This window comes from Filicampus tigris, chromosome 11, assembly GCF_054856515.1.
Source record: "Filicampus tigris isolate MCC_2025a chromosome 11, RoL_Ftig_1.0, whole genome shotgun sequence".
Classification (NCBI taxonomy): Eukaryota; Metazoa; Chordata; class Actinopteri; order Syngnathiformes; family Syngnathidae; genus Filicampus; species Filicampus tigris.
This window is the reverse complement of record NC_141227.1, coordinates 14,552,255-14,565,481: the sequence shown is the minus strand read 5'-3', so window position 1 is coordinate 14,565,481 and position 13,227 is coordinate 14,552,255. Positions and strand designations below refer to the sequence as shown.

Below are 13,227 nucleotides of genomic sequence, written 5' to 3'. Positions count from 1 at the left end.
TTCTTCCCCCCATACAGACACACCAGACACAGCAGCTGGAGCTGTGATGAAAACAATAAAAAGGAAAAGGCTTGTTTGTTACATTTTTTCCAATTCACATTTCATATTGAATCGGTAGTTGTGATTCGATATGGTTGTGTCAAAAAGAACGATTGATTGTTGTGCCCTGTGTGACAGACATCGGTATTCTTTTCCTCTCTTCCTGTACTTTCATGTGTCAAGTAATTTAACAGCTAATAAAACATAGTTTTTAAAAAAAAAAAGTGCTGAGGGTATGTGGAAAGAACACAGCTTTTAACCACTACACCAGTGTATTCTTCCAATTTACTTTAATCATAAGTTGAAGGAAGGCAGTCAGTTCTCAGTCATTTGACAAAAGCATGTCAAATTCTACCATCAAAAGGCTTACTGAAGCTTACCTCTGTGACCAGTACCCCAACAAAGGACCCTTAAAAAGGTTGTTTGGTTTTTTTTTCTTTTAAATCCATTACAACCGAAACACAATATTAACTCATTCACTGCCACTGATGAATTGATTTGTCTTTTCACAGGCCAGCCATTCAATCGCAGGAACTTTTTTTTTTCTTTTTTCAAATGTTAGGGTAAAAGAGGGTCTGAAAATGTCTGGCAGTGAATGAGTGGATCAAACTGAATTGTAGAGGGTTTTTTTCCATCTTTGTTTACCACCAAAAGGTGCCAGACCAGTTGGTTAGGAACAGTTCTGTTTATCTCCATGGCTGCGCCTGCCTTACATTATGCAATTCATGTTGTGAAATTATCAAAACAAATAGAATGTTGCACATTCAAATGTCATTTTCCTGCCAAGTTGTTGGTGTAGTCCCAATGTTTTTAGACATGAAAAATTTACTGAAATGTAACTGGTTTGACTAAGTTGTGAAAGCAACATTTATGATCAAGGAGTGACTCACGCATCTTGAATCTCAAACTGACTCGGACTGTTGACAAGTAAATAAATCATTTCAAAAGTGTGTTCTCATTGTCTCATCCAGGGCTCACCAGACGTCAAACTTCAAAAAGGATACTGGATCTCACACACAACAGTATTTTCTGTTTTATGCATGCAAATTTTGTCGCACGTTAGGGGCGTTACCGGGGGGGGGGGGGGGTGACAGGGTGGTCAGTGCCCACCCACGAACACACTCTGCCAACCCAAAGAAAACTGGATGTAGTTCTGCTGAATGGGAAATAAAAAAATAAAAAAAATCAAATGAACTTTTATTTGTTCAGCCCAAATCACAACAACAGTTATCTCAATTAGGGAGAAAACAAAACTCGTTTTCAAGGTTCAGTAGCCCTACGCTGGATTTCGACCTACTTGAGCATTTTAGCACTTTTTTGCCCCCCCAGGTAAGACTAATGCCCACCTGCACCTGGCATCCTGGTCACACCACTGGCACATGCCGTGTTTGAATACCAGAGCTGGGCACTTGAAGCTATTTAATATAAAAATGATCATCCTCCGACCCCGTCCATCCTCATCTTTTTAAAGCGCTTCCGTCCTTACAGTCCGTCAAGGGGACGGACAGAATGCCCATCTCTGTTAAATACATTTACAAAGTGTGGCTTTTGATAAATAAATCTTTTTAAAGTGTATGGTATAGGCATGACATTTAACTATAAGAACATTTTCAAAAGATTTTCAGCTATTGCGAGTGGAGCACACTTGCGATAAACTACATCATACTGTAATATTATATAAAAACTGAGAAGGAATAAGATTACCATCCTTTACTCCAATCAGTGAAACATATTGTGTCAGATGTTTCATGCCCGAAAGTGCATCAATGCATGAACTCGCATGGGTGTGCGTGTGAAAGTGTGTTGTTTTTGTCTAGACCTCGTGTCAGAAGCAGCTGACTGATTGTAAGAGCGACAGTCTGTCGCGCGCGCGATTCTTTTGGAGTGTGACAGGGCCAAACCCCGGGGTTCCTCTAATCACCTCCACCTCTCCCTCTTTCCACCTCATCCTCGCTTCTGTGCTGTCCGTCACACTGACGCTGGCACAGAGGAACCCTCATTGTGGCCACTGCATCTCCTCAGCAGGCTGCAATGCTACATTTCCTTTGTGTGCTCTCGAAAGTAGCCTTTAAGAACAAAATATGCTCCGATATCATGTGTGAGAGCGCAATGTCGAAGGGACAAATCCTCCAGACGCTTAAAACACCACATCAATTGCCCTTCAGCCATCCTCCACACACACCTACAGTGTTCACCTTCACTCCAGATTGTCAAATGTGACACATGCATCTGATGACAAAGGACTCTCTCTCTAAGCCTCATACTCACGTTGAGTGGTGTTCTACATAGCTTGCAAGCAGTAACATAGCTTTGGCTGTTTACCAATCCCTCCTCCTCCACATACTGATGAGTGACTGCCAGTCTAATGGGAAAACAACTCCAAAGAGTTATTGGACAGAAAATCATCCCCTAATGCAAATCCAATGTTGTGAGTGACAGGGCCAGCAAAGCTCCCCGCCCCTCCCCCCAACGATATCAGGCTCCGTCACCCTCACAGGCAGCACGCGGCTGCCTGACAGATGATGAAAATGTGTGACAAGGCTTAAAAGTGTACATCTACACAATTGTTACACGCATGAGACTGAAAGGTGGCGCTCACGAGTACAACTGAGGGGAATGGAGGTTTTTAATTCATTATTATTATCAAGGGCACCAGTTCTAACCAAAAAGACAAATGTAACCATGACCATGGAAAAGGTCAAGGAAATTGTGACCAAGGAAGGCAGAACAGACATCTTTGTCCTGGCTAATCTGGGGGGGGAAATGCACAAACCCGACACAGGAAGGCCCAAGGCAAGATTGGAACCCCTAACTTCAGAACTGTAAGGCAGATGTGCTAACCCTCAGCAGAATACTGTACGTGCAATAAAACTTTATTCACCCAAGCAGATGCTAATGTCGTATACTGACTTAATAGGACAAAGCAGATAAGATAGTTTGACAGTGAGCCATCAGGCAAGGGTGAGTAGTTTTATTATACGGTGGTTAACTTTGCTTGGATAGCAAAAATTGCAGTCCGGAACAAATGAATTGACTTGACATCATTTCCCATGGGCAAAATTGCTTGGAAACGCATATAAACTGAAGGTCAACCGACATTGTTGAGCTATTAGACTCTAGAAGTTCCATTGAACATGTCCATCTACTGTGTCAGCATTGTGCATCTTTTAACCTTACCTCACATCCTCCTCTCTCTTGCGAAAGTAATTCTAAATAAACATTTAGAGCACAGAGACGAAAAGGGAGTAGGACAAAGCAAGAGGCAAGCCAGGGCTCATTTCAATAAACGATCACCTGGCCCCCTCCTGTAGTTTTGGTCCAAAGTGAAAACTCGTTAGCATTGATCCTGACTCGCAGCTCCGCTGAGCTGCGGTCCCCATTGTGGCCTGACAGACATGTAGAGGTGGAAGGGAGGAGACAGCTTTTGGCAGGAAGTGCAGTAAGAGGATAGATGCTGAGAAAGCCGAGAAGCGAAAGCAGAATACTGGAAGTAAACAAGAAGACGGAGAGAGTGAAACTTAATTCAACATGTTTAATGTTGCGTTTTGTAGCGGAAAACTAAAATATTTGAAAAACATCTCTGGATGATGCAGAGCTCACTACAGACTCTCATTATAATATCCATATCATTAAATAGCGCCCTGACAGGGTCACACAAAACAAGGCACTGGCACCCTTATAAACGTCAGATATTTTTTGATGCACTAATTAGACTGTACATGTGGGCCGGTGAGTGTACACAAGCATTATATAATTGCATTTGTGAGGAAGGAGGCAGGGTGAGAGAGAGGAGTGCGAAGAAGAGCAAATTAGAGTGCATCACAAGGGGGGGCTGGCTGTCATTGGGATTATTTAGAAATATACCCGGGACATTTGGAGGTGGCTCGCCAAGGAAACTGTAGATGGGGCAATTATAGCAACATTATCTTTTCCACAAGCAAATATCCTCACGGAAAGGTGTAAATATTTTAGATGCTGGGGAGTGATACACAAGCGGAAATTATAGCAATGCAACAAGAAGCTCATTATCACTATACAATGAGCCAAAACGTACCTGCAGAGCAACAAGAGTAGCTCAAGGAGGACATTGTCGTTGAAAGGCCTCGTCAGTTTCCAGACCTCAACTCAATAGTAAACCTTGTTTTCAGAGCCGGGCAGTCCGTCCCTGGGCTGGACAGGTCGGACCCTCCGGCCTGGCCGGAAGCCCATTTTTCGGGCACAGGGATGGGCGGTGACAAAAAAATGGCTTCACTAAGCATGGCCGGAAGTGGATTTTAGTCCGGCCCACTAATCGGCCCTGATGCGTGTGACGTGCTCGCGAGGCGGCCAAAAATCATCTCAGCCTACTCGGTGAAAGGCTTCTTTTTAGGCTTCTTTCTACTCCCGCGTCCGCGCGAGCGACAACTGCTGTTATGGGGATTATGGTATTGCCCCTCCGCCCCCTCTTGTAATGGTATGCCCCAGTTGCAGGTGGGAGGCGCGGGCTATGTGATGTGACAATGAGGAAATACAAACACGCTTGAGCGCACGTTGCTGTCTCACATGTTGCGATGACATACAGTTTCCCACACGGAGACGGATGAGCCACGCGGCTCGTTGCTGCTGCTGCAAAGTCCCATCACTCAAAGTAAACAAGCTACTCACCCACGTTCCCCCTTAGCCGCCACCTTCCAGATCCTTTTCGCAATAAAATTAAACGCATCGTCGAGTCATCTCTTTATGGTTGTAGCAGGCACGATATGCATTGTTGTCGCTGTCTTTTTGAAGCGACGCCCCCTGACATGTTTCAAAACAATTTGTGTCCACGAGTATATTCAGACGCTAGCACATCAAGGTGGAGTTCATGCACTTTTTCTGGCGTTCACTACCTCCGGAAATACGCCATGGCAAACCTGCAGTGTATAGTGGTTTGCTTGTATGCTTTTATTTTGAAGGCCTGGAAGGAGGGGAAGTGTGCAAAATAAATAACTTGACTACGACTTCTGCGACTTTTTCTTCTACGACTCTTCTCCATAATTATTGGACCCAAATAATTATACAATACGACAAATCCAACCCCGGGGCTCGCAATGCAAGGAAGCACGCAGTTGGGTGAATACTACTGCCGCATTTGAAGCGTGTCCACAGCGGGTTCGAATTGTAAATTAGCCAGCTAATGATCCTTAAAAAGCCTCTGCCGTTAGCGTCTCTCCCGCAGCGACGTCAATCACGGATGCTTTTTTTTTTTTTTTTTTTTTTTTGGGGTTCGGGGGGCGGACTGGGGCGGAGTCCGACAATGTTTATGAATATGGGCGGAGGGGCGCGGCCGGAAGGGTACACAAGTCAAGGGTGGAGGGTTGCGGCCGGACCGGTAAAAAATGGTCAAGTGCCCAGCTCTGCTTGTTTTACAGAGTACCATCACACACCTAGTATGCATACATTCCTATCTCACTGCACCAATACTGCAGCATCTGAGAGATATTATAAATTCTGATTCCAAACCAACATGTTAAACTGATCCGCTTCAAGCCAGTCACTATAAGACTACTTTGCCTTAATAAATTGCAAGATAACATCTTTAAAGTGGAAAGTCAACCCAAACATATTTTTTTAAAGAATATGTTCTATGCAAGCCCACTAGTTGAAACAAGGCATTCTGATAAATATTGCGTTTGTGGAATAAGAGTTGATTCACCCGTTCTTAGCCATCTCTGGGCCGAAATGACATCACAACTGCTCAGGGCTCAGGTAACGACATATCACGGCTGACCTGTTTTCTGAAGCTGAGTCGTGATTGGTGATTGATTTGTGATGTCATTTTTAGTTGACAGAAATGACAAAATGGCTGCCCGCTGGGATAGCTAAAAAGGGGCGGATTTTGCTGCTCAACTCATATTCCACAAACACAATCTTAATCAGAATGCCGTATTTCAACTAGTGGGCCTGTTGGGTACATATTCTTGAAAAAAATGGGTTTAGGTTGATTTCCCCTTTGATAATGAACATATTGTTTTAAGCCGGTGATTGATGTGGCCAAGTCAAAACTGGGCGTTATTTGACATGCAATTACAGCTCTTATAAATATTAATAGTAACATATATCCATCCAGTTTCTATACCACTTATCTTATTCAGGGTTGCCCCAGCTGGGTTCTGGCAAAAAGCAGACTACATCCAGGACTAGTCACCACCCACAGCCACAGAGCACATACAGTTTTAAGACAGAGAAACATTCACACTCACATTCAGTACCAAGTTTAGGGTTACTTAACAAAAACTATCAAACTAAAATTGAGTGGGGAAAAACATTTCGTGAATAAAATAAAATAAATGCTTTTTAAAAAATGAAAACAAACTGAAACTGCATTTCACTTTTACATTTACAAAACGAATACTGGCTATAATGCTAGCAAAATTGTCCTTCATTAATTTAATACAAAAGCCTTTGGGCTTTGATTTTAAATGCATTTATCTTGGTATTCAAGCAAGGCTGTTGAACGGAATACGGAAGCTCGAAAAGTTGTCTGAGTTGCGGTTCTTTTTTTCTAAAGAATTCCGGAACATCCTTCATGGCTTTACGACACCGTCACGTGTATATTGTAATGCATTTCATTGCTTAAAAGACAGAGAATTGAATAAAAATAATAATAAAGAATAAAAAAAAATTCTGACAATACGCTCTCCCGGCTTTAATGGTAGAAAGATGCAACAGTGCTCCCGGCGTTAGAAACGCGGTTATGCACTCCCGGCCTTAATGGTTTCATACTTGAACAGATATCCAGTTTAGAAGTTGTCAACTTTGCAAACAAGGGATGGGAAGCATGACCATCACTAGCTTTATTTTAGATTAGGATTGTGATGCATCTAACTTTATAAGCAGTATTATGCACTGCACTGCACTTCACTTCTTCTTCTTCAAACTCTGTGGACTGTTATACAGTACCCGTATTTGATTTGTGGATGGTTGTTTGTTCTGTTTTTTTCAACTCAATACTTACTGTGATGTTTTTGTTTGAATCTTGCACAAAAGAAACACACCAATTAAACATATATCCACACTTTTAAAACAAAGAAAACCTAAACTAAAATGAAGCATTTCAAAAATTAAACATAATCAAAACAAACAAACCCGCTCTAAAAACTAAACTTAAAAAACATAACTCAAAACGAAATAAAAAATAACTATTATGTAAATTCCCAAAACTATTGTAACCCTGGTCCCACCATCACTGAGCGGGAATTAAACAAACGGTGCCTACAAAGAAGTCAGCCGAGTAACCAACCACTAACACCGTCACTGGCGTTAATAAAACATCCCTGGGACCCAGCCTAAGTGGCAATTTTACCCAGTCAAATAGTCTTCAGGACTCATTTGGGCAGCTCCCATCAGCACAAGATTCCATTGGGGAAACGCACCCATGCGCTGACAGAGTGCGCAGTAAGAGTAACAACGCTTACAAGGCTAACAGAGCCGAACACAGAGCTGTCAGCCGCCTTCTCCTTTCAACGATTTCCAACATCTCGTCCGCCTCTTTGCCAACTTCTCACTCCTCTAAGGATGCAAATGCTGAGTAGTGACGAGCTAAAGTGAAGCTCAACAAGTGCGGGAAGCCTGGGGACAAGCGCAGGCGGGTCACAAGAGTGCCGATGGCTCACTTAATAGGCTATTAGGAGTCCTGTTGCAACAAAGGTGACAAGCTAACTAGTTTGCCCTGGAAACAATTTAATTCAGAAACAGTAAAAGTATCATTCTAGCCAAGGGGCACCACATGAGTCAGTGAGTAGGATGTGCATGACATCCATCATCGCTCAGTTAAATGGACAGGAAGAACTTGACTACACGGTGTGTATGGAAACGTGTAAGGGTGTGTGTGTGTATGTATAAGATCACTCATTTGTGTAGGTGATATGATCCCTCTATGTGCCTTGTGAGGTGGAAGAGGAGATTACTGCAGCGCACTTCTATAATTACCTCATCTCTCAGCTGCTGCTCTGAAACACAACAGGGAACGCTAGGCAGGCTAGCGCGCGCACAGCGGAACGCTCCACAATGTAGCAGGCTGAGGGGGATTATTTCTAGAGGGTTACATTTCACTTGAACGTTGATTTGAGAACACCCACACTGCCTTTAAGTAACACAGGTTAGCAGCGAGAGCGCACGCACACACACACACACCCCCACACACACACACACACACACAAGTTGTTTGCAAGTAAGAATGACTCACCTGAAGCTACCCTTCCCACACAAAATCCCACTTAATAATCCATTCTCACAAGTATTCTTGTGCTGTATAGCTTTTTGTGTGCGCGTAGAGGGCCTTTACAGAAAAGCACCTGTCAGAGCATGAACACACACTGCCTATTATGGCATCCAAATGCAACAATAGGAGTAAATCTTCAAATTATCAATACATAGACTTTTGTAAGTAGACTATAATTGTCAGCATCTTGTTTGAAGTGTCACTTGCAATTCAAAGCGTCCTGCCAGTCACAGTTCAACATTGACATTTAGTCAGGAGTCGGTGTGGACATCTAAACGTGGTTTGGTTTCACCACTCGAGTGACATTGAGGTGGTGGGGTGATCAACAGAACGTAGCTTCCGTTACTTCTTCGTCTTTAGCGGAGCGTTTGTCTGCAAGCTTTGACTTTTTACTACACCCTCAACAACAGATCAACGAAGAAGAAGTGGTGGTGCTTTATCGAACCCTCCCACTCGATACAGCTCACACATTCTACCCCCAGAGCTGGGCATTTTAGTAAAATTTCCCAGTCTGTTAATCGCCTTCAGCCGGGGGTATCCTTCCGCCATCCGTCTATCTATCTGCCTTTTTGTCCGGCTGGACTAAACAGTAAGCGCCTTTAGGCCGGTCCGCCTATCATTTTAAACGCTCTTCCGTTAGCGTTTCCGTCGACCAACTTCCACTAGCAGTTGCGTACCAAGCGTTACCGGCATAGCTTGGGACAGCTATTTGGTAACGTGTGACCCACTTCTGTGATGGATGTGTAAAGCAACGGTCGCCAACCACCGGTCTGCAGCCCGGCCACTTGGTACCAAGCCGCAAGGAGAGACTACCAAAGGGCAATATAAATAGGGCTCGGTGATTACATGAAGAATTGTGACATTCGGGTGACCAGCTGTGAGCATATTTATTCGAACAGACGCAGCCAACCAGAGTCCATATTTTCATTCACCACTTTGGTTTACAAGTTGAAGACGTCAACAAGAGAAGTTCCTCATTGTCGCTTGTATAGCGGTATCGCAAAAGCGATGTGGAGTAAATGAAGCCATTGTGCATGGTAAGTCCTTAAAAATAGGCCACGCCACAGTCCTGTTGAATCATTTGGGCAACCGGCACCCAAATGAAGAGGAAAGCATGATAATGCGATTGGAGTTTGCACAGGCTGCCAGTCCCATTAGCAGTTTAGCTGCTAAAACTAGCAGTGACCTGACCAAAGCAGCAATCAATTGTGTCTTCCTTTTGGTCATGCAAGCTCATGTCCATGCTTTCCATAATAAGAATAAGAACATCGCTACTGCCAACACGACCGCCACATTGGCACATTTTAGCCTGCTCTAGTCTACTGCAAGTCTGTTTTTCCCTGACGAGAGCAGTGCAACCCCAGAAACGTGTGACCAGTCTGTCTCTTGATGGCACCACGGTGCCATTTACTGGCAAAGTTCAGCTAATTCTGGAAGTAACAGACATCAACATCTACTTTGAAAGGGGAAATTTTGAGTGGACTGCACACTATTTTCTGCCTGTTGAATCTGGGGTGCATTGACACCGAATCTATTAAATTGAGGCTCCACTGTACCTGCACCCCCCCCCCCTTCTCTGTCAGTGTCGTTTAAGGGGCTTTAAATGATACTATCTCTATGGGGCAAAGGGGGAGCGCAGCTGCCTGCGACGACACGTCATCCCTCTGCAAAGCCAGAGGTGCGTTCAGGCATGAGGTGGGAATGCGACTGAGGCAGATGGCACTCAACAGAGCTCACATTAGCCGGGAGGGCTGAGAGCTACGACCTCATGAGGCTGCACGCGGGGAAAACATCCCACGAGAGAGAGCGATGTCTGCTCACTGAGGGGACGCGGGATGCACAGGTAAGCCATTAAATGAGTCGTGAAATGGAAATAATGTGATTCCTCATCCCAAGAGGATTTACATTTTGCTCCAGTTCAACATACTTGAAGCATACAGTGAACACAGATGTATACCACTCAAGGCCATTATGGTCCCATTCACACTAAAGAGTGCCACAAAAAAAATTGTCCTTTTGCATTGACAGGCCGAAAAGCAATGAAGGATGCCAAAAGATCACACCCTTTACTAATCTGTTGAAGTATGTGCCACAGGAATCGCTTAATTGGTCTGAAAATGATTATTGATTTCTTCCCCCCAAAAATGCATCCTTCTTCATCTGTCTTTGCCAGTGATGCACAGTGACAGGCAGAACAATGGAATGCCTTTCCACTTGCTGCCCAATGTACAATTATGCTGTGTATTCACCTGTACATCCTTTTCATGGCATTTTTTTGTTTGGTAGTGTGCTGAGAGAGTTTTCTAATGTAAAATGTGCCCTGTAGCTCAATACATGTTAGAAAACACAATACTACACCATGGCAGTGCTCTAACATACTCCCATACTACTCACAGCCGCCAGGATGACAAAACTGCACAATATCCATCTACGCTGTGGTACAAAAAATACATCTTATTCCTACAACAGCATTTGTCAGCATGCATATCCAATTTCTGAGGGAATAATGATTTAAAAAAAAAAAAAAAAAAAAAAAAAAAGCTTCAGGCGATTAATGCGTGTCAAGCCAAAGCGTAAAAAACAATTCCAGGCATCTCGTCGTTTATCTCAGTGCAATGCACCCCGCCCCCCCACCACTCAGCCTGGTCAGCAACAATCACTATTCAAACTGTTCACAGCAGTCACCAACATAACACAAACACACACATGCAATAGATTCAATATGGTTTCATCATCCCTTCAAATCAGTTGTTACAGCACGACAGAATAATGTGGTAAAAACTAGCAATGGGCATGATTAATCTGTTTATTGATTTTTTAAAAATTATTTTTAACAATTTTGTTGATCATCAGAAATTTGGCATTAAAGAGGCTGTTTGTGATTTTACCGATAATGGAATACCTGGAAAACGGTAGAGGTTTTTAGGTTTTCTATCTAGATAGATGGACTTCTGTTTTAAACTATAGAGGTAAACCACAAGTTAGCTCGGGTGGTTTAAAAAAAATTGCTGAAAATGTTGGAATACCATAAATGGGGGGTCATCGGTTGACCCAGGATTTTGACACAAGTCAGTACACATGGTGGCAGCTATGGAAACTATGCTGAAAAGCTCGGGTCCGAAAAGAGACTGATATGGCCACAAGCTTTTGCTTACACGACTGACAGTCTGCAAACCCACACAGACCAAAGGCTGAGAGGCGTCATGCAAGAGTTCAAAAAGTGCCAGGTTAGCAAATGTAATGTGCATTTTAATGACTAATCTTGTCTAACGAGTGTGAATCATTTGGTGACAGGCAAACTTGTGCCTCATTCGATCAATAGTGTTGCTTGAACTGCACCATCAACTTCCACATGGTTAAATAAGTCATTTTTAATGTTTGTATTTAACATTTTTATAATACATTCACATTGTGTTCTACTGTATGTGTAACTATAGCTATTCTGTATATTTCTATTATTATTGGGTGTAATCCACCAATTAAGATTTACATTATTTCCTATGGGAAACATTGCAGTGCTTTTTGTATGATTCACTTCTCAACAGACTTAGAACGGATCGATCATAATTTAGGTTTCTATGGTTTGAATTACATTGAAGACACAAACACTTGTATGGCCAGTATTTGATCCATTTTTGTTCTAGCCATAGCCTACTCCAGCTGACTTTGGGGAAGAGAGGTACGCGACCGTGGACTGGTCGCTGTGCATGAGTCAGTCACTGTGCACTTGCTGTATTGACAAACAACGGGCAATAAAAAGTCTTCAGTTAGAATGATGAATGATGTTTTTACAATATGGGAGGCTAATCACTGGGGAGAAGATGAAAATTCGACACATCAACACAGCTCCGAACCATCAACCTCTGAACTAAAGCCAGTCGGCCACCTAGTCGCTGTATGTCAACTTTAATAGGAACTTGTGCAACACAGAATTGATTTGGAGGACCTACTGAAAACATATTGAATCTTTGCTTGAGCACACGACACCCGGCGGTGGCCCAAAGGCCGAAAGCACTCACCCGTCAGCGGGTCGTACGAACCGTCGAGCTCCCGGGAGTCGGTCAAGCTTTCGCGGTTTTTGCTCTTCATTTTTTTTTTTTTTATTCTAGTCTTCCTCCAAGCGCGCCGTTAAAAGGAGGAGAACTGTTGTCTTAGATCCCCCTGGAGGGTGTTTTCAGTTTCTTTTAAGCGAATTGCGTACACCTGTTAACGAGCTGCATTTGACGAGCCATGGAGCTTGGAAACACGAGGCGTGCAATCCCTCCAGTCTTCTCTGCGTGCGTCTTGCTGCCGAGTGAGCCGTGCGCGCGTCTGCGACCGCCCTCACCTCACGAGCGTTACGCGCGCGCGTCCACACCACACACACGGACAGATATGGACATACGCGCACGAGGTCGACAAAAGGAGCCGGTATCTCATTTTCTTAAGAAATGACGGTAACTCCCTCGACCACAGGCAACTGCACAAAAATAAACAATTCCGTTATGATTTTTAAGCGATACGGTGGGCTTTATGTATATGTTTCCTAATCTTTATTGAGCCACGTCATATATTTTATTTCATTTTGATTTATTACACAAAATGTCAAGACACACCACCTAATAAAATGTCAAAAAGTATACTGTGGTGCCTTGACATATAGTTTAATTCGTTCCGTGACTATTTGTGGTGTGGGAGATTAAGCAAATGAGGAAAAATACTCAATCTTAATGCCGTTTTATGAGTTTTAAGTGTTTTTGTGACACCCCATCCCCCATTAATCAGTTTAGAGGAAAAAAAGACAAGAACGGACTGTCACTTGGGCAATGTTTATCAGTAAATACAAAATACACTATGGATTGCATCCAGGTGTAAGCACAGAAAATCATGTTACCAAATACGGAAAACATGTTGGCAGTCTTCCTGCGTATGTCATAACTAGCATAACAACATTTTGATGACGTGAT

At 43.2% G+C, this 13,227-nt stretch overlaps 1 protein-coding gene across 1 annotated transcript in view; it reads right to left on the bottom strand.

Annotated features, from left to right (window-relative positions):
- Nucleotides 1–12,654, bottom strand: part of LOC147139876 (A-type potassium channel modulatory protein KCNIP2-like) — a 99,469-nt gene extending 86,815 nt beyond the window's left edge. The window contains exon 1 of the mRNA XM_086044682.1: nt 12,301–12,654. Coding sequence (XP_085900808.1) covers nt 12,301–12,370 — 70 coding nt within the window. The 5' untranslated portion in view covers nt 12,371–12,654. The remainder of the gene's footprint in view (nt 1–12,300) is intronic.
- Between the last annotated feature and the right edge of the window lie 573 nt (nt 12,655–13,227).